At 30.4% G+C, this 23880-nt stretch overlaps 1 protein-coding gene across 1 annotated transcript in view; it reads right to left on the bottom strand.

Annotated features, from left to right (window-relative positions):
• LOC132738661 (uncharacterized) overlaps positions 1 to 18935 on the bottom strand; it is a 34771-nt gene extending 15836 nt beyond the window's left edge. The window contains exon 1 of the mRNA XM_060726241.1: positions 18823 to 18935. Coding sequence (XP_060582224.1) covers positions 18823 to 18849 — 27 coding nt within the window. The 5' untranslated portion in view covers positions 18850 to 18935. The remainder of the gene's footprint in view (positions 1 to 18822) is intronic.
• Between the last annotated feature and the right edge of the window lie 4945 nt (positions 18936 to 23880).

Genomic DNA, 23880 nt, shown 5'->3' on the forward strand with positions numbered 1-23880 from the left:
AAAAGTTCATGTCGCGCTCATATCTCCAAAGAAATGATGTAAATTTTCATAAAATGAATATATAGAATGTCTTCTAATGGAACGTTATGTTCGATTATCTTTTTTCAAACTTATAACTTTAAACTTTTTTACCAATATAATTTGCTTTTTAATATATTGTTAAACGCATTTATAATAAACATTGATTGGTGCTTTGTTATCCTTTCCGAATATGTATTATAATTCACTACTCATTAGCTTTTGCAGCATTCATTTAAGTTATCACTAAATTAAAAAAGACATACCGGGAATCACAGATGGACAGTTTGGAACAAAAGATCCACCGCATAACTAGGGGATATGGAGTGGTATACGTCGTATTTCTAAATTCAAACATATCAGATGAAGAAAAGACAATGTCATTTAAGGTCAAAGTCATTAGAATAATTCAACATGTCGGTTTTGTCATATTAAGTAGACTTTTGTCCAAGAATGAATCAAATCCAGAAAAGAAAAAAATAACAAAGTTATAACAATTCAGGAAAATTTCAATAATTTGAGCTTCACTGTCAAATTCAATATCAATAAAAGGTCTAGGTCAAATGAAAATAATTCAACGTGTCGGTTTTGTCATATTTGTTCTTTTCTTGCAAGTATGAATAAAATCTATGTACATTTGTATACGTAAATAACAAAGTTATGACAATTACAGAAAATTTCTATAATTTGATCTTCATGGCGAAAATCAATTAAAGATGAAAGTCACATCAGAAGAATTAAACTAGTTTGATCACATGTGTCCTTTGTGCAAGACTGAATCAAATCAGGAAGTAAATAACTTATGATAATTTAAGCAAATATCAATAATTTGACCTTAAAGGTCAAGATTATTAAAGGTCAATATCATAACAGAATAACTTAACATGTCAGTTTTATCATATGTGTTCTTTTGTTCAAGTATGAATCAAAGATGTAAATAAAGTTATGACACTTTGAGGAAATTTCAATAATTTGAACTTTCCGATCAAGATCAAATAAAGATCAAGATCATATTTGAATTATTCAACATAAGGATTCCTTAACCAAGTATTAATCAAATCCATAAAGAAATACAGTTATGGCCAATAGTAGCAAAATTTACTGATTTGACCTTCAGCGTCAAGGTCAGGTTAAGGTCAAGTTCAATAAAATCGTTCCAAAATTGTTGTGTACTAGAATGAAGACAATACGTTTGTAACTTCCAAAATTTTAACCAATTAAAGCAAAAAAAAAAACAACAAAAAAACAACAACAAACAAAAATATAGAAATAAAAAAACAACAACAACAAAAAACAACAACAACTAAAATTTAATCTTGAAGGTCCAAGTCAAGGTTACCTACATGTCTAGGTTGAATTGTTTGATCTTTTAGGACCTTGTCCTTAGGGTTGTTGTGCTTAAGTATGAAGATAATCCATCCATAAACAAACAATTATCATAGTATTGCAAGCAAGCCATAAGTCCTTCATCGGTATTCTGAAGGGCTATTTGCCATTCAATGATGCAATTGAATTAATGAATGATATAAATGAACGTAAATCTTTTGAGTTCTTAGTTTGTCTGTATCACAGTAAAGTGTTAAGTGTCCCTGCATTGTAAAGACATTATGTTTGTACAACAGATAATCGAAATATCCAATTTCTATAGGATGAATATGTATAACTAATGTTTCAACTTTTCTATATTTTAAGTAGATTTGTTGGAAAAGTTCCAAGTTCTTTAAAATTGATATTAGAAAACAGTTTTTAGGAACGGACAGACAGACGGACTGAAAGACACTCTGCAGGTAAAATTTTAAACATCTCTGGTTATTACCAAAATATAGCATTTTTTAAAAGCAAAACTCTTAAAGAGGAAATAAATCTTGAAATAAAGATGCTAGACTGATGGATATTGTCATACATGATGTGAGTGTAACAAAGAACATATCAAGTTCAAAATGGAAATACTCATGGAAACCCATGGTTTATAAATCTAATCACATATATGATGTTGGTGTATGATGTTTATGAAGTTTGAAGTAGATACATTAAGAAATAAATAAGTTATGAATTTATTTTTTCATGAAAATTCTAAGTTCAAGAGAAGTAATTCCAATATTATTGCTGTAAACCATGTTAGTAACATTCATTCATCTTAAATGTGTATACATTATTGGGTCCTAAGAATCAGATCTTTGCAGCAAACCATTGTCCATTTCTATTGTCATAAACCGAACTCAATTTCTGTTTATTTCACCGTAAAAAAGAACATTTACATCATATATCACTATATAAAGTTTTTTTCAACTGTTTTATTTTATTGAGTATAGAAATAAATTGCATATCTATGCAAACATGACATATATTATTTATTACACGTAGTCTCGTCTATACATGTAAAACATATACAACGAGAACAATGTTTAGCCATATGAGACACGTCATGTTCCAATTCTTTTATTCCCTGCGGTCTGGAAACCGCAGGGTATTGGTACGCGTTTAACTTTTGAGGCATGGAGGAGCACGTGACCTGTTTTCGGTACATGGAGGAGCATGTGATCTGTAAACCGTATATGATTGGTTAATTGACCTTTTCGAAAACCCAGCTAAATACCGTTTGCCGGTACGTTACGGATTTACCTGTAGGAAATTAGTCCGAATTACACTTAATTGAGAACGTCATATTTCTAATTTTCTATAATTATTTTACCGTTTAAGGTGGAAAACCTTGAATGATGTCTTTGAAAATTATCAATGTTTCTTCAATATCTATCTCAAATTTTACAAACAATAAATTGTTTATACTGAAAATCTACAAAATTAAAATATTCGTAGTGGCATCTGCCATAATAAATAGAGATATTTTCTGCGTAAACTTGTGTGTTTACTTTATTTATTTTTTGCTCGGAATTATTCATAAAATGGTAGGCCTATTTAATCATTTTCTTAAAAAGAAATAATTGTTTTATGTTCGACCTTCTCCGGTCTTCAACGGTCACATACAGTTTCCAAAGACCTTCTTCTATATTGTTCGATTATTGTCAACTATGTTCCTGTTACAAACGTTTATTTATCCCCCCCCCCCCCCCCAAATAATGTTGAAAATAGTTAAATGAAATATCTTTATATCATTAAAATGTTCACCGCAGGAAACCATTTTACTTGTTTGAACTGGCTTTAGATAACGAGTTGACGAGTATTTTTATACCAACATGTTTTTATGTGCGCAAGTCATTTAACTACGTAATGAAGTAACAGTGACATGATACGCATTTAGGACCTTAATAATCGGGCGATACAATATTTTAGCTGCGAATACTATAACTTACTGTTACACTCAAACATTTAAGCTTTTATGTTTGTATTATCATCGTACGACTGTTATAGATCATTTTAAATCATATTTATCTTGATATCTCATATTAAGTTATGATGAAAAAAAAGAAAAAAGAAAAGAAAAAAAGAACAGAAAGGAAAAAATGTTTAAATAAGGTATTAATACCCGCCTGGATTACAATAGAGACGCCTGGCTATGTTTTGTACTTTTAAAATAGTGTATACGTTATACTTCTGTTACATTCAATACATGCACTTGATATTATGCTAAAGACAATAGTAGTACAATAGTACAATACAACTAAATGACATTTCATTGCTTACATATCACTTTAATCTCTGGTTATAGCACAAAATTATATTTAACATAGGTCTCGAGACTTGGCCAAATACCTGAACTCGGCTTATACTCAAACAAGCCGACGTTCGCCCATGGATATCATCATTTTTTTGTTAAGTTTTGGATAAAATCAATTTATTTTGATAACATTATATGAATTTATATATTAAAGATACATGTATGTAAACAAAAAAATAATCACATAAGAATTGTTACTTAAATTGGATACAGATATAAAAAAGATAAAAAAGTGACTTCATATGCAAGTACATTTATTTACTAAAATTACAAACATGTTTCGAATAGGCAGTATTCTTTATTTGTGTTATAAAACAAATATTAAACATTTAACATGGTGTAAATTAATACTCTTCATCATTCTACTCAATATTTCAGTGTATATATATTAAAAATAACAATACATAGATTTATAATGCGCGGGAATTAATTTTTAGAGACCCGTGGGAGGCTAATTAATTTGACGCAAATCTTGCGTGCTGTTAGTATTGACGTTATCACTGTTGTACAGCATTCACTGGAGATAGCCCCTCAAAACACCCCGAAGGTAAACATCGAGTTCACACAAGGAATTGTTTCAACTTATTTTTCCATCATAAATTAATCGATTTTTCAAAACTAAATTATTCTGTTAAGCTAAATATGTCTGGTTTTAGAGCAGTATTTGCTTTTTCTGCAAATTGAATTGATTTCTTAAAAACGGCCTTTCCTTGTGAACAGAGTATTGCACAGTTGTTTACGGGGTGTAGATGGCAAAACTGTCAGGGGTGTAGTAGGTAAACATACCCATTTTCTGCAAAAACTAAACTAAAGTACCAGAACATATAAGCACGCTGGTGAGAGAGTAACGATCGATCCCGGGAGCAGGGATCGTAAAGTGAAACTTTTAAATATAAAATAAAGAGAAAAATAATTTTTGTTCTTTTTCTCAAATTATAAAAATTGTCATATATTTAACCAAGCTGCTTGTATTATAAATGCATCATTCCTTATATCATAAAATAGTTTAGAACAGAACAGAAGTTTATTCAACAAAATTGACTTGAACACATCGGTTCATCGTCATTCACATATACAAGTACAAGTAAATGCATGTAATATAGCGAGAATGAATATAATATAATACTATCAATTATTTACTTTACATATCATATATACATGTGTACAAATGCAGTACCAAAAAAACAGAGAATATCAGCATTAGGGTTGGACACCGGTTCCCGGTATCGGTCCTATACCGAATAGTAACTTCGTAAATTACCGGTATATACCGTTTCGTAAAATACCGGTACTGGATTTGATACTTTTGTAATTTTGTAAAGAAAATAATTTAATAGTCAATATGTCAAAAAAAATAAGAAGATTTTTAAATAAAAACAGCCTACAAACACGTAAAACAAACTATGAATTACTATTATCATGCGGCGAGTACGGCTTTCGCGGCAAAGTTGAAGTTTGTGACGCGGCGATATTTTTGTAAAAGTATTGTGCTCTTTATGTTCAAGATAATAATATTTTTTGTACTCGGGAGGAAAATATAATAATTTAAACTGATTTTGGTAAAAGTTTGTAAGTTTTAAATGTCAAAGAAACAACGAGAAAACAAATCAAAACTTGAGTGATCATCGGCACATCGCACACAGTCCTTCCAAATACAATCGCACACAGCTTTTGCCGTAATGACAATGTTAATTCAACATATGACAATTGTTTATTCAAACAATGCTTTTAAAAAATAATTAAATCCTTTTTTCAGTTTAGTCTCTAAAACACTCATAATTAATGCATATTTAATGTTTCCAGGTTCTTTTCATCCATTACCACATGTACAAATCCCACACGTCAATTACGATTTGAACATAAATGAGGCCGAAATATTCCAACAAAAATATGCCTCCTTTTTTTGGTGTAACACTGAACTATTATTAAACATGTATACATTTTCTTAACAAAAGAATGCTGACAGAACTTCAATCAAAAAAAGTGTGAATGTTCGGCGGCTCTTTGATGGTGATAAAGTAACAACATCAAAGGGAGGCATATTCTTTTGAATAAGCCTATTATGCACCTGTCAAAGGTCAACTTGTGTGTATTACACATTTAGATCTGTGATACTTTAAACAACTGAAACATATTTCATATAGTGTTTTGTAGGATTTTTTTGCAAAAATGTTGCTAGTACTTTTGCGTTTTTTGAGGCAGGTTATGGAATTATGGCAATTTGGTAAGGACAATACCCTTTTTCTGTTAGCAAGATGTTCAACGGTGCATGCTATTGAAAAAATTAAAAAAAGATGTTTAAAATTGAAAGGTAAATTCAATATTAATAAATACCAAATCCTTATTATTTGTAAAGCATTAGGTATTTGCTTTATGACTTCTACAAGGACTAATATTAGGTTAACATGAAAATGGAAACAGTCTGTGCTAACTGTGCATATACATGCATTTCAAAAAATTTTCTAAGTTAATTACGGTGGAAAATATGTTTGTGCTGTTGTAGTAGAACAGACTGGAAAACATAAGTGACTTTGAAAAAAAAAACATCTTACGAAATTAAAAAAATCTTACATGTAATTCCAAATTGCAAAGTGAGCCAACCAATCCTGTGATTTTCATTTATTACAGTAAACAATAATGTGATTTAAAAAAAGAATATTCAAGCATCAGAATAAAATTTCTACACAGTAATAATAATAGCTGTAAAAAATAATAGATAACCAACTGTCTTAAATTCTTTCAGATTTAGAGATATCAAGATTAAAACAATAATTTGTAGACTTCTCAGCTGCAGACCGCTGTCCTGCATAAGATAGTTGTCTGTGTATAAACTATGTCATGTTCTTTTTGATGGAAAAAGTTAAAAGTATTTTACAATTAACATGTGTAAATGGTTGTAAAAAAGAGTAAACACAAAACAACAAAAGAAAAGTATATTTTAACAGCATGAAATTTCAGAAAGACCAGTAATGTAAACATATTTATTTTCTTAGCACTACATGTTATATCTCTTCAGTTTTTACACTTGCAGCAACGGGTTTGGTATTGTAAAAGTATCAGTATCAGTATCGATAAAATACCCGTATCGTTTCGTCAGTACCGGTATCGGTATCGGACCGTTTCGTGAAGAACGATATCCAACCCTAATCAGCATACATATTTAGGTGTATAATCATTTACTTTACCATATTTTTATATAATATAGATATTTGCACATAAAATGTACGTTTACTAATACCAATAATTAAGGTTATCCTACCTTTGCCCTAAAGCTTTAATAGTCTATTTAATTTTACAGAGCTACCACATTTTAAAAGTTCTATAAATTTTGCCATACTTGGGCGCGTATTTGGGAATATACTGTATTCTTAGTCATCTATATACAGGACATATCATAACAAAATGGTATTCATCTTCTATATCATTTGTTTTACATAAGTTACCTTTCCTTTCAGCTCTTTCAACATGGATATGCCTTCCAGTCTCTATATTTTATTGGTGTGATGATAAAAGTAATTGAGCAATAATATTTCTATGTTTTACGCAACGTAACATTTCAACATAAGGTGATAATTGGAAAACAGTTTTTACTTCTTTATACAGAGATAGTGATGATCTATTATCAACATCTTGTCTCCATTCAGTTGTAAATATGTCTAAAAGTCGTAATCTTAAAATTGGAATAAAAACTTTAACATCTACCGATTCTGGAAATAACCAGACGTCATTAAAACCAGCACTTTGTAGTATAGAACAAACAATTGAAGCCCAATTTTTAACACCATTATTTCTTTCCAAATCTTTTCTAAGGTCATCTAAAACAGTGTACAAAATACAATTATTGCGTTTCTGATAATACATTCTGAGAAAATATTTTACAATTCTTATATATCTAACTATATACAGAGGGTATCGTCCAAATTCACCATACAAAGCGGAAGTGCTGATATTTTTACATTTTAGAAATTTTTTATGAACCCTTTCAAGATTTTCATCTTTAAGAAATCTCCAAACTTCACATGAATAGTTAAGTATAGAGGCAACAAATAAATCAAATAGTGCAAGCATAATTCTAACAGGTACTTCTAACTGCTTTGTTATAGATAATAATAAGCTCATTGCCCAGAGACCTTTTCCGGCCAACGTTTTTGTTGCATTCATTTATGAACCGCCACTTGATAAAACAATTCCAAGATAGTTAAATTATTTACAATTGCTATATTCTGACCACCGTATGTAAAGTTGACAAAGTTGCTATTTCTACCACCATTTTTAAAAATCATTTCTTTTGTTTTTTTCTATATTTACGTTGAGTTTCAATTTTGTACAATACTTTTCAAAATTGTCTAATGACCGTTGTGAACCTTCTGCAGTTTCAGAAAATATAACAGCATCATCTGCAAATAATAACAAATATATATGGGAATTTGATCTTAAGTAATACATGCTGTTTGATCTTGCTGTAAGTACATTTCAACTTCATTCATAAATAAAAAAAGAGCAATGGAGAAGTTATTTCCCCTTGTAATAATCCAATATCACAGTTAAAAAATATGAAAGATTATTCATATGTTTAACACACAATCTGATATCTTCGTATAATGAACGAATAATCTTATATAGTTTTCCGTTAACACCAATCTTTATAAGTTTTGCCCAAAGCCCATTTCTATAAATAGTATCAAAACATTTCATAAGATCTATGAAACAGCATAATAGTTTTTTTTGCTTAATCTGTTTTCAATCAAAGCATTCAATATAAATATAACATTAACTGTACTATAATTTTTTAAACCCAAATTGAGCATCAGATATAACATCATTTTGTTTATCCCAGCTTTTCAATCTTTCATTTAATACTACGGTAAACAATTAGGCAAAATAGCTTATTAAAGTAATACCTCTGTAATTATTTGTATCATTATGATCTTCCTTTTTGTATAGTGGTATGATTATACCCTTTGTCCATGACCTAGGAATACACTGTTTATCTAGTATGTAATTGAATAAGATATTTAACGGTTTATCGAGTATGTCTATACCCTCTTTAAAGTATTCATATATATCATTATCTAGTGAACATGCTTTGTTTGTACCCAATAATTCTATTACTTTTCTAATTTCTTCTATAGATAAAAGTGCATCGAGTTCTTGAACCGTAGAACTTGATTCAGAGAACATGTTATTGTCGAAATCATTCACAAAATACACACATTCATCATCTTCTTCTTCAAAAAAAAAAACTGAACTTAATTTTTTAAAATGATTAAACAATTCTGATATGTTTATATTTTCACCATTTTCTTTTTCTGTATTTTTCTTAATTTTTTTTCCCAAAATTCTTTCGGTTTTTTATTTCATTCATTTTTAATGCAAGAGATCTATTATATTTTTTTTTTGCAGCCCTGCAACAATACTTATAATCAAATCTTTAGCGTATAAATTATTTTTATTTTCAGCTTATTTGTTAAGACTGAACTGAGACAATGCGTTAATGTATTGCCGCTTTTTATCTCAACATTCTTGTGTGAACCATTCTTTATCTGAATTTGAATTTGTTAAGAATGCATGTGTTGGATTTTTACGTCGTGTCTCAAAATATCTATTTCCATTTTTTTTTGTCAAAAATTGAGTAAAAATGTCAACCAGCTTATCCGTATCAGTCCGATCATGTATACATGTATTCAGATCACAGCATAACTGTTCTACATTTTGTGTTATATCATGTAAAAACAAGTTAAATGTTGACGCTGCATATCAAAGACGCCGCCAAATTATATGAACAGTCACAGGTAATGTACAAAATCTGAATTGAAAATCGTTCTCTATTACAGTTGAATATCCGAAGATCTAATCTTTTTGTCTCCATGTTCTTGTTATGTGTCTGAAAGTCTGAAATGTTTGTCTGTTGCGACAATGATTGAAACGTCTGGTCGAAGCAAAATTAATTGGTTAACAAGAAAAATCGAAATGATTGGTAAACTTAAAATGAATTCAAGACAATATGTGCCGAGAATATGTCCATTTAAATATTGGTGCGATTTGCAAAATGTTCGTTTGAATGAATTTGAGGACGAACCGTCTCTTATTTTACAAATAGCAAAAATATGTTTGTAATATCAAAATATAGCTATGAATAAATTGATACTAGAATCTAGGTATAGGACCACTAAATGTAGTAAAAAAAAATCAAGGTGAAAGAGAACAATCGTAAGTCACAGAATCCTTCAAAATGACCTATTGCAAATACTTGTGATACATTTTAAAATTTTAAAATAAACGTACTTTTATCAATCAGTTAATCTGGTTTTTTTTTTAACTTAGGTGTTAATTATTTTCATGAATTACATGTCGAACACGTTTTGCCTGTTTTGCAAAAAATATTTCCGCTGTGTCCGTATCGCCAATAAAATCTCCGTTGTGTATTTTAATGATACCTCTTGTTCCCTGCCCGAATTTGGTTACCGTCATTAGACTGGAACGATCGACTATAGACTGGCTCATTGGCACGTTATTTATTAGGAAGATAAAATTAGATAATTATAAAAAGAATATGATATTCAAACATGGCACTATCACTTCAGGTTAACGTTAATTTTAATCCCTTAAAGCTCTGTGACATGTTGTACATCAGAAAAGCTATTTTTACCAGAAAATTTGAAAACAATGTGATTTTGTTAAACCAAGAAAAAAATGCACAAAATGAAGTCTAACATTTGCCCCAATGCTATATGAACAAATGCATATCTACTAGACGGCGCGTACATGCGCCGTCTAATAATTGCTTGTAATTCGGATTCCATCTATAGAAAATGCGGTCCGGGATATCTGTGCAACATGTTACGGTATATGTTTTCAGTGCAAATGAGACAGTGCATGATTTGAGTGCACTGTATTATCATTTACCTCAAACGCAGTTATATTTTCAAAATTTCTACAATCTGTCAACAATAAGTCAACTTGGTTTTCCCCGTTATGAGTAAAACAAATTGTTTTGCCTATATTTAAATCATTTCCTAAACGACCATTATATACGTAAATTTAAATCGTTACAAAGATCAAGTAGGCGGTCTCCAAAACGATTTGAACCATGATCAAGGGTTGCTCGTGGTAAATATGAATCAATTTTAAAATTATCGTGTCCTTTTAACGGTTTATCATTCATAATAAAATCGGATTTTCTGCCGACTCTGCTATTCAAATCACCAAAAACATAAACTTGACCTTGATCTTTGTAACACTGAATATCCGCCTCTAGTTTGCTAAATATCAAAATCGTAAATATTGTGTATTGGCGAATTTTCAGGTGCAATATAGGTTGAGCATAAATAAATGTCATCTGTTAAACGAAAATATATTTTATCAAGTTAAAGCCACATAATACAGTCAACTTCATTTTTAATTAGCTTTACTCCTTTTGTTAATGAGATTTTTTTTACATATATTAAAAGTCCACCACTACATCTTTTGGCTCTTTTGTTTTGATATTTACGATATGAATGATATAATTTATATCTATTAAGATCAAGAACAGAATTCTTATTTGACCAAGTCTCATATAAAAATATTAAGTCATAATTTCCAATAAAGGTAATAATTCACTACTTTATCGCTTATCATTCGTTAAACCTTCAATGTGCCAGAAAAAGACACTAAAGGTCACTCTCGCGATTGTCCTATTTCTTGACCGGCGCATTCTCTCCTCTGTACAGCATACCATCTATGTACAATTTGTCCCCCTCAGAAATGCTTCCTTGTTTTCTTCCCTGGCCTTTACCATGATCGGAATAAGTTGTCTCCTATTTTCCAAGACAGCTAATGAACTATTGAAAAGGCTCACATTCAACGGAAGTGACACAAAACGGACAAAATATACGTTGCTCAATGCGCATAGACATTATAATATTATTATATGTTTTTATACAATAAAATTGTACGAGTAACTTATATTTTCTCAACTTATAACCACCTCTGACTTACGTCCATAGTTATATTTTCTAACCATGTTTCCTCAAATTGTTCATCAAGTAAGCTTTCTTGCCATTTACTGTATCTTTATGATCCACTTGTTCATCACAATCGTCTTAGTTATGTTTTAATTATTACTAATTGTATCTAAATGTTTATACCCTCTTATATTCAATCTTTTGTTATCCATATTACAAACTTTTACAATAAAGCTATTAACACATTTCCACTGTCTAGTAATTAAGGTAACCATACCATATCGCCGGTTACCACGAGAAAAGCCTTATAGCCCTGCAATCAATACAGAAAATGACTTTCTTCCCGAATGTCTGCGCCATATGCAATAACCTGCCATACCACGATATCATATAACTTTGAAAATACATTATGTGGCATGCCACCCAATTATTGAATCTAGCAATAAGTAAATCTAGTGCTCAACTTGTAGAATGTGTAACAGCCATAGTCTATGTATTCGATTAAGGTTAGACCCCCAAAATACACAACTAAGTACAATACTTAGAGCATTACAACAGCAACAAAAATTGTAATTACTGCATGGTACACTTTTTGACCAGAAGTGAACAACTTTACTTTAAGTTGCATATAACACAATATAAAAGTAATCATCTATTTATATTTACTATTTATATATACTAGGTCATAAATAAAAAGATCAAACATTTTCAAAACTTCAATTGGTATATTATCAAACCCACAGGCTTTAGTTTTCTAAGCATCTAAAACAGCTTTTCTAATTCCATATATTGAAAACATTTCCTCATCAATGCTATCATTTCTATCAAGCTCTGAAGAACAATTAGTTACAGTATTCAAAATACTGAAAAAGGTTTTCCTTTTATTTAAAACAACATCTACATCATTAGAAATTGAATTTTCTTTTGTCTCTACTTCAAATGGTATAAGTTTCTTGGACTTTATGCTAACCCTACCTATTCTTTTTCAAAACTCATTACTATTGTTCTTTGCTTTTTCTAAAATGTCATTTTGGTTTTAAAACCAAAAACACGTATTAGCTTTTTGTACCTTATAATCAAAAACGTTTCTTTTTTTTACATACATGTAAAATTTATTTAAAATATAAGAGATCTTATGCAAATTAAAATCAGTAAAAAAGCAAGATGACTATAGGATACAAAGCGGTAATCCATCTCAGAACAACCATCTTTTAAAATACTTGTGTTCATTTGAAATAAGGTTGCGACCATTTAAAATGCAGAAAAATATCATTCATTAAAAATCAATCAGTAAATGACAATATTGATTTACACTATAGTCTACAACAAGTCTTCCTGTTTCTGATCAAGGCTGGCAAATCACCAAATCTGCTATTCAACATGTTTTATACTATTCAGCTTATGGTTATGAAGGTGTGACACTTAACATTAAACGTCGTTATACTGTTAGACACAAAAACACTAATAAGTTATTAAATACTTTACTTAATAACTCTGCATCATCGTCTAATTTCTCCATATTTTAGTATGAAATGATCTAAATGATTTCCATTTTTTAATAAGAAATTATACAAAAGACTATAAACTTCAAAAGTACGTGACAGCTAACCACAGTATACATTTTCATAAACTCTGTACATAAAACTTCTACACCCCGTTCATTAAAATTTGTTTTCATGCTTGACTCTGTACACATGGCATAGGCCGTTTTTCGCAAATTGTTGCTAAAAGAAGCTCCAGTTGATGGATGACCACACAATTACAAGAAGAGGGCCGGACGTCTATTTTTTTTAGATTTTAATTACGACAAGTTAATTCTAGAAGGTCATAGACCCACAAGGTTTATAAATAATGAACAAATTATCATAAAATGCATACATGTATAAAGAATCAGCAGTTAATAATAGATATTTAACATTATTATCTGCCATAATTCATCCAATATAAATGTTAACATACAAATATTCTATGTCTTTATAAAATACAATGCACAGTAATATAATTTACTTACAATGTGATAATTGTAAAAAATTGTAGGAAAATGTATGACTGCCGTATTTAAGTATATTTTCGGAAAATTGCACGAGATGAATGTGACAAAATATAAATAATTACGGAATCTCTCGCATATCGGTAGGTCCTAAATACCTCTTCATTATCTTGAAAGTGTCAAGATAAAGTGTAAATGCTCTATAATAATAAATAAAATCGTTATGTATAGTTTTTAACCCCTAACATATTTTTACAGACCTGCATGTGCTCCCCAGGAATAAGCCCCCAAACCTCGGAACTATAACTAAGAATACGTCGCCTTATTCTAAAAATGTCCTAACTCCATTTTTACCAAAAATGAGATAACTGCACATTTAATTTAGTATTAGTTTGTTCTATCTCCAAAACAAAACTTGTGAAGATTTACGTCATACTTTGGAAGATATAGCGTCTGTATTTTGTTCTATGTCCAATGGAAAGCTTTGCTGTTAGCCTTTTTTCGTCGTATCTCCAACACTTGTCACACTTTTAGGCTAATCTTTCGTGCCAGCCAATCAAGTTGAAAAATATATGTCATGTGACCTGAAGGGGCCTGACAATATAATTGTTCTAACTCCAGTGATAACAACAACAATCGTATCTAAATCAGCCAGCTAACTAGGAAAGTAACAGTTAAAAATGATTTCTGAAGCATGTAAGTAATATATTTTAGCTTTTATACGTTTTATAAGTGAATTTATATTTTGTATTAGTATTTGTTTCATAGTATTATCATTATTTTATATATATTTCTCAAAGTTTCACAATCACATAGTTTCGGATAACTATATTCGGATTTTTCGTATGAACTTTGGAACTATTTGGAGTATCGAACATTGTTGTTGTTTAATTGTTAATGATAATATTTTGTCCATTTCAGGTCAGACTTACTTACATTATCAGACGTTGTCCTTACATAAATGTTTTGTCTCTTAGAACTTGTGACTGCAGTTAGCAGAACTTCCACAAAATTATGGAATTTTATATCAACAACATCAAGTCTGTGGGACGTTTTGACTTGCCATCAGTTTCAGATAAATCATTGTTTTAAGTCTTAAAATATTCACAAAATAAATAGATATTTAACATTCCAATGGGATCGGAATACCACTGTCTTGTCAAAACATAGATTTTAAGTTTGCATGCGAGTTTCAGTGTTCTCCGGGTCATCAATGATTATATTTTTTAGATAATAGCAGAATTCTTAAAGCGTAATACGGCATGATCTAAAATGTTGCCGGCTCGGTTTGATTTAGCCTGTTCATGGAATGTCCAGTATCTACGTTTTGCGACAAAAACCAATATGGGAGATCGCAAAATTCACTGGATGTAAAATCTTGAAAACGACGATTTTGCAATCTTGAAAGATTGTTAAGAACTTGAGCAGATATTTTTTCATACGTTGATATTAAACCACAAACAATACTTGAGACTTTGAATGCATGTGGTATTGACTTTAATTGTGTGAATTAAAAAGAATTATTGGTAACATTTTAACATTGATAGAAACGATGGCAAATGTAAACTATGTATATATAACTCTATTGAATCAGAATACCACTTCCTTTTATGTTGTCCAATTTATACTGTTATAAGAACCAAATATTTAGGAAACATGTCATACATAACTAAATATATATAGTTAACTATATATTACTAACAAAAATTTTCGACTATATTGTCCACTAATAACAAAAAGCTTATTCTTAAATGTGCTCACTATGTTCATAATGCATTTAAGTTGAGGCAACAGTCTCTTGAAGATGTAACTGCTTCTCAATTAGTTTCATTCTTGTTCTCTTTTTGTTATATATTGTATGATGTAATGTTTGTAACTATTTAACTTTTGGCCATATTTTTCATGATACTCTGTTAATGGCCAAAGGTAATGTTTATTTGCCGATTTGCCAATAAAATGAAATGAAATGAAATGGTAATATAATTTATATCTGTATTATTTAATCACAATATTAGAGATGGTTACAATCATTTCATTTTTTCATAATGGTTCAAAATATGTCAGTTTGTTTTAGCAAGTTCATTGATTAAAAATTTTGTTAAAATGTTTGTTTTTCTTTTTTTATGGCACAATTTTATATTGTTATTATCGAGAAAGGCCCACGTTGGAGATCACGTGAATGACTTTACACTTTGACATAGTAATTTACGAAGATAAAGTGATTCAGTGTCAGCGGTTCAACCACTCTGGCTGAAAATGTTCTTTAGAATGTAAAATCTTACTAATATTCTATAGTAAAATTATTACTCTTAAAAAATGCTAACTCAAAAAGTATTTACAATTTTAGCCTTACTTTGTCATATCTCCGCAAACTCATTTTTAGAGTAATTTTTTAATCTAAAAATAAACATTTTTGGTCTATCTCCAAATTTTTTTTTTAATTTTTACAATTACTGCAAATTATAAAGGTATATAACAAAGTGCTTTCATCACATGTTGACATCTATAATACCAATCCAGAAGTCCACACTGTTAGGAGTTATTAAATAAAAGTAACAACGTCTTGAACCTTTAACCCATTTTTCCCAAAAAAGAGGAAATTGTAGATACACCATTTTTAGAATAGGGCGACGAATAGGGGAAACAAATTTGTAAAAAAGTTCTAAACTATGTTTTACAAATATATCTGTAAGATAAAATAACTACTTATTCATTCTAAACACTGTCTTGAGCGTCAGAAAAATAAACCTCCGGCTATAAAAACAATACCTAAATATACAATTTCAACATGATTACTTATTTACTATTTCAGATAAATGAGATATTACTCTGTAAACGGCCACCATTGTGAAAAATCACCACTTTAGTTTTTTTCTGAATTAAAAACCAGTTTCCTTTCGCAACAATACTCGTATTGTGCATCTCAAACTTTTTTGGAAATTCAATGCACCTATTTATGCAAATATGACAATATCATCTGCATATAAAATTTTAAAAAATTAAACATGTTAACATGAATGCGTTTGAAACCTTTATCTATAAAAATATCTTCAAAATCATAAAGAAACATTGCAAAAAGTAAGTGAGACAAATACTCGCCTGATAGTACACCTACATGTAACATACATTGAAATTGCTCATTTATTGGGTTGTAATTTCTAACTCTAGATTTCACTGCTGAATACATAGATATAATAATGTTTGAAAGAGAGACACAGGCAAAATTTTGAATTTCTTCGTTTTGAATTTTTCATTTATTATTTTGTTAATGTCCTAAAATGAATACGCTAGGCAGTCACAGAAACAAATCTTTTCTCATTTTAAAATACTTAATGATAGTTTTTCTAATCTGACCCACATGGGTCAGGTTAGACCGTTACGATTTTACAATTGTTGTCACGGTGACATTTGGACACTTCAAACCCAAAATGTTTAGAATTTAATACAGAAAATCATGCTGGGATTTAGAAAATGTCATTTTAGCGTGATTTGAGTTTATAACATCATTTTAATATTTTTGTCATTTTGACATTAATTTGCCTGAGTATCCCTTTAAATGTTCAACGAATACCTAGCTTGAACATTTTTAGCCATAATTTATCTCTGACAACATAATCAAAGGCTTCGATAAATGCACAAAAAGTTGATTTCTTTTATTTAACATATTACTAATAAGACCATGTGGCAAAAAATATTATCTGTAGTAACAATGTTTTTACCTAAACCCCTATTGCGCCTAAACATAACGTATCTTTCGGCGCATTCTGCTACTCTTTTATTTAATTATTTAATTTTCTTAAAGTGCTTAAATGTGTTAATCCTCTATAACTGCTTTCATTGCTTTATTGCCCTTTTGTGTAACGGAATAACGTTTTAATTGAACAACGTATTCCTCTGATTAACATTCAGGAAAATATCACGTAGTAAATATTTTATGAAAGAGGGACAAAATGAAAGGTTATATGATACGTTGCTATGTACATGTATAAAGTATTGATTGATTTATGAATCTGACCCACTACTTTTATTCGACTGAAGTTGATTAAGACAAACCTCTTGTATCTGTCCTTTCAATTTTTGAAACATTATCTTATATTCATTCTTATCATATCTTTCAATAAAAACAAAACATCTTCATCAGGTTGGAAAAATGATCATCGGGGTTATCAACTAATAAAAAATATTTCTTAAGAACATCAACTGTTTTATTCGATTGTCTTATGCCAGAACATTTTTTTCAACATGTTTCAGCATAACTTAACATTATTTTGTTGGCCTCAGTCTCTCTTTTACACATGCCTTATATTGAGATTTAATCTTTTTTTCATAACAGTCTTCAGTATACTATTTACAAAAAAAATAATGCTCAAATAAAAAAAGATTCAGTTCCGAGTTTTACCTCTTTCTTAAAAACGGGAGATGCAACCTCAGAAATGATATTTGAAAATCCACCGATACATGAATCGAGAAAGACTTATTTACATGTTTACCAAGACTGTGTCTTTTTAGCGTAAAATTATCGCTTGCATGTGACGCATTATTTACAATGTGTACATCAGTGAAAAAACTTTTGTCAAAGAATCAAGCGAAAAATCAGCAAGGCAATGATCAGACAAAATGTTGTAGTAAAGGCGGATTTTGATACATATAGGCTTCATCTAGTGGTAAATATCAACCTCCTCCGCAAATGTCAACAAATACGCTACAATTTATCGCCAATCTAACAAAAAGTATTTAATTTGCAGAAAAAGCAGACATACATGTATTTAGCTTCACAAAAAATGTTTAGTTTGGAAATATTGGTTACGTTATGATGGAGAAATAAAGTTAAATAATACATTGGGTGAACTCGACGTAAACCTTTTTACTTTCGATGTTTTGAGGGACTATTTCCGGTTAACCCTGACTAACAGTGGTTAAGGAAATCGATTATAATATAAAAAAATAATAGTTCCATTGTATTTTTTGAGTTTTCCAGTTAAAACGAAACTTTTAGCTATTATTAAGCAACAATAATAAATACTTTATCGTTAAATGGGAGTTGGGCGCAACTATTTTTATATAATGGCGTTGCCAATGGTGATAAACATTGCATGATTGTATATCAAATAAATGCGTTGACTACAAATATATTTGTCCATTAGAATTAAAATATATGTTAAAAAAGTTGTATAAAAGAAATAATTTCTTACCATGAGTGATAAATCATTACTAGCCATTTTGTTAAACAGAACTTCAATTACGAAAGAAAGATATTTTCCGAAACTGTTGACGAAAGGTCTATAAATATAATCGACATGAACAATAAAATCAATAACGTTGTTTATACATGTAACCATTGAATATCGGACGAGTTTATTTTACTACATTAGGTATAAGTTGGGTTTAAAATTGCATAAAGCATTTTGTATTCTGATAAGGACCTCGAACACAATAGAGAGAAATATTTTTCCAATATGTCAAGTAAAATTCAACTTAAACAAGAAATGTCGAACGACACATATGCCCCCTTTCTCGCCCTTGACTCACATTATTGGTAATTGTGTCAGAGAAACTTGCCATAAATGGGTACATTGAAGTATTCAATTATGGAAGAAAGAAAAATAATGAAGATATTACGATAAATGGTTTTCAAGATAATGAGACATTTAAGGCCTCTGTGATCTTGACCTTTGACCTAGTGACCAAAAAATTAATAGGTGTCACTTACTAGTTATGACCAATCAATATTAGAAATATGACGACTTTGTGATCAATTCTTTTCAAGATAATCAGCAGAAACTATTTTGACATTTAAGGCCCCTGTGACCTTGACCTTTGGCCTTGTGACCTAAAATCAACAGGGGTCATCTACTAGTTATGACCAATCACTATGTAAAATATGAAGACTTTGTGATGAATACTTTTCAAGATAATCAGTGGAAACAATTCTGGCATTTAAGGCCCCTGTGACCTTGACCTTTAACCTAGTGACCCTAAAATCAGTAGGTGTTATCTACTAGTTACGATTAATCACTGTGTGAAGTATTACAACTTTGTGATGAATACTTTTCAAGATAATGAGCGGAAACCATTTTGACATTTAAGGTCTCTGTGACCTTGACCTTTGGCCTAGTTGTCCCGAAATCAATAGGAGTCATCTACTAGTTATGATCAATCACTATGTGAAATATGAAGACTTTGTTATGAATAGTTTTTAAGATAATCAGCGGAAACCATGTGGTCTACCGACGGACAGACCGACGGACTGGCAAACAGAGCGATATTAGCAAAACATTATCAATGTGGCCATACCACGTGACTTTTCGGGTACAGAACACGCCGTTATTTCACCCGATTCAGGTATGTTTTTTATTCATAACATATTTATTACTCAACCGATTTTGATCAGATAAGGCGCAGAGTACCCGTATTTATATCAGCTTTCCACGGTATATAAAAATTCTGAAAACCCCTGAACGGTTTTTGAAAACATTCAAGTACAGTTTTCTTCTCATAGCCGGGGCCGAGGGGAACGGTACACACTCATTTGTCATAACAAGCGATTTCTAGCAAGTCATATGTTTTTTGTCACTATTTCATAGAAAAATACATGTTAAATCTGATATATTTACTATGTCCAATGTATCGAGTGAATGCAGTGATGTTTTAGCATATTTTCATAAAGTTATGTTGAAATGGTACGGAACACACTGTTATTTAAAAAGATACGGTACACACACAATTTCTGTCTTTGAAATAATTCTAAAATAAAGTATATGAAAATTTAATTTGAATTATATTGTGAGTGATTTGTTTTCATAGTTATACATTTTATTAATTTAAACGAGAACCCTGAGACCTGTTTTGCAATGTATCATTATGCTTACAGTTTGATGTAAACAGGATTACTAAAAAAATAAAAGACAATTTTTAGAGTACGTAGCCCAAAATTCGATTTTAAATGTTAAACAATTAATATTTGGCTAAAAATGTTAATATTTTAGGGAGGGATACGGAATACATTCAAAATTGTGTTTGTTTTGTTTTTCATTTGAAATAATTGTGTATTTTTTTCGGATTATAAAACAAATTGTGAAATTCATGGACATCTGTTATGTGCGATTATTCTTCAATTTAATTTATTTGTTCGAATATATAAATGACTGTTTAAACCTAGTATGAATATAAAAAACAAAACAGCAGTTAAATGTTGTTTAAATAATCGAATTTGGAGAAAAACGCTGGTTTTGATGAAAGTGGATGTTTTAAATCACGGAAAGTTTAAAGTATTTTTCTGCAACATGATATTTGGTATGAATCATCTGCCAGGGTCCCAAACTAACTGCATGTATTTAATTATCAAATTATCTACATATGGACAATGATATTCCGCAGTTTTACGTGCAATCAAAATTAAAAGCCGGATAATTTGAAGAACCCATATGGATACAAGGCCTATTATATAACGTAACGTAGTTTACACATGGTAACCTTGTTACATATGCATGTAAGAAATTTTGGACTTTCATTAAAAGATGCTTTAAAAACATGATTTCATGGATATGTGTGCTTGCGTGTTTGTGTTAAAAATAAAATGATTAAACAACATCTTACGAGGATAGTGCACTCCAAGTACACTTTTGATATTTTAATAATACCCATTTTGTCAATTAAATGCTATGGAGGCTGCGTTCTGTTTTATATACTACATGAATTAGGTACGAGACCACCTATGACTTCGATGTTTCGATTTTTTATGTTAGAAAGTTTTCTAACTACCGTAAAGAACGTCGGTCGTTCTACTCAGGTGCCCGTTCGTACCTTTATATATACCTAAAGGGGAACTTGTAAAACTGGAAAGTCGCCACAAGATCATGTCAGTTTTGGCGAGCCGTGAAACCAAACCAAAAATGACCTATATTACCTGAATTAAAAGTTATTCTTTAAACATAAAAAAATTAAGCCATGGCAACTACATTTTTATTTGTTTGGGTCGTCAGACCAAATAAATAATTGTAGCGAAATTTCAGACTCTAATACATGTATGCTTATTTGCAACATCAGAAAGTAGTCCGAACTCCTCGGAGCGGTTACTTACCTTTATAAGTACTCTAACGCCGAAAAAATAAGGGGAGATCACTGCGTAAAGATAGTCAAATGACAGGCGCATTAATTTTCAAGCCTTCTCAGGGGAAGAAAAAGTACTTCCCGATTGGTCAAAGGTTTCAAATATTGTGTCATTCTTTACAGATATACATGCAATATTAAGCTCCATGATTATTTACATCAGTGTTAAACGAAATAAATAAGGGTTACAAACCCTAATTTAGAATGATATGGTTTTCTTCAGGCTGTTATCGTATAACTTCCCCGTGGTCGAGGGGATAATTACACGCTCGTTTAGAAAGAGAGATGTCCTGAGCTCAAATCCCATTTAAGGCAACTCATGTTTTTATTTATTTTTGTTTTTTTGTTGTTGTTTTTTTTCAAGCCAAATAAACATTGAATTGAATATCAGTGTTGCAATAAGCCTTATAGCCAATTTACTATAGTTATAACACTGGAAACAGCATTGGTGGCACTATACAAAAACAAATTGGTTTGTAATCTCACACCTTTCTGACATTCTGAGACCCAAACAAATTCAGCGCCTTCTGTGTTTTGATTTAATTAAACATGACCATGCTACTGCAAAACTGTACCTAGTGACTTACTTATTATTAACAAAATATAAATATATATAATGTTATCAAGTAATGATATTTTTCAGCGATTTAGGTCATGACATTGTTTTATTTTTTCAGGAGGAAGCAAAAAGACATATCTTACACTTCACGAAAACTAAAAGAAATAAAATAAAAACAACAACAACAATAAACAACAATAAACACAGCATTATAACAACATTTCTTTCTATAGAACAATCATTTTAAACGCAACTACATGATTCTTTGAAGATCGAAGTGTTTAACATACCCTAGGTGATTTTAAGTACTACTAGGACAATTACACGGAGGTTGTAAATGTTAGCATGATCTCCTGAAATATAATGCACAAATACATATTAACATTCATTTAACCATAATGATACATTGCAAAACAGGTCCCAGGGTTCTTGTTTAAATTAATAAAATGTATAACTATGAAAAAAAAATCACTCATATTATAATTTAAATTAAATTTTCATATATTTTATTTTAGAATTATTTCAAAGACAGAAATTGTGTGTGTACCGTATCTTTTTAAATAACAGTGTGTTCCGTACCATTTCAACATAACTTTATGAAAATATGCTAAAACATCACTGCATTCACTCGATACATTGGACATAGTAAATATATCAGATTTAACATGTTTTTTTTCTATGAAATAGTGACAAAAAACATATGACTTACTAGAAATCGCTTGTTATGACAAATGAGTGTGTACCGTTCCCCTCGGCCCCGGCTATGAGAAGAAAACTGTACTCGAATGTTCTCAAAAACCATTCAGGGGTTTTCAGAATTTTGATATACCGTGGAAAGCTGATATAATTACGGGTACTCTGCGCCTTATCTGATCAAAATCGGTTGAGTAATAAATAAGTTATGAATAAAAAACATACCTGAATCGGGTGAAAAATCGGCGTGTTCCGTACCCGAAAAGTCACGTGGTATGGCCACATTGATTATACCCCCTCTTCTTCGAAGGGGGGCATACTGTAAAACACTTATTATTCGCGAGAAATTTATTTTCGCTAATATTCGCGAGTTTTCTAAGACGCGAATTCATATTTCTCGCGAATATTTCACTTTGTCTATACACTTGTCCGAAAATGAACACTATCCGAAAATGCGTACACATGGATATATATCTGCGGGAAAGTATCGTACATCATGTAGCTAATCAAGTGTTGCAGCATATACATATCGTAGAGATTACTAGTATGAAATATTTATCTGTAACAATTTGGTATTATTGAGGAATTGGAAAGAAACTTCTTCGCTGCATATTACCTGTGTCAAGGAAGGTAAGTGTGACTTGAACTAGAATTAAGTATAAACAAATTAATGCGTCTCACAAAATTTAAATGGTATTTCTACAGATTGTTCTAATTAATGTGAAAATCTGTCCAACTTAATGGATTAATTAAATTTCTAACACAATTGATCAAGGTCAATGTCTATTGAACAATACCTGTGACAAACACAGTGAACACATATCAAATAATTATCAAACTTTATTGACATATTTTTAGACAGACGGTTTCTCTTAACAAGAAGATTAGC

The sequence above is a fragment of the Ruditapes philippinarum genome, unplaced genomic scaffold (genome assembly GCF_026571515.1).
Source record: "Ruditapes philippinarum isolate M1 unplaced genomic scaffold, ASM2657151v2 ctg3516_1_1_1_1, whole genome shotgun sequence".
In the NCBI taxonomy this organism is placed as follows: domain Eukaryota; kingdom Metazoa; phylum Mollusca; class Bivalvia; order Venerida; family Veneridae; genus Ruditapes; species Ruditapes philippinarum.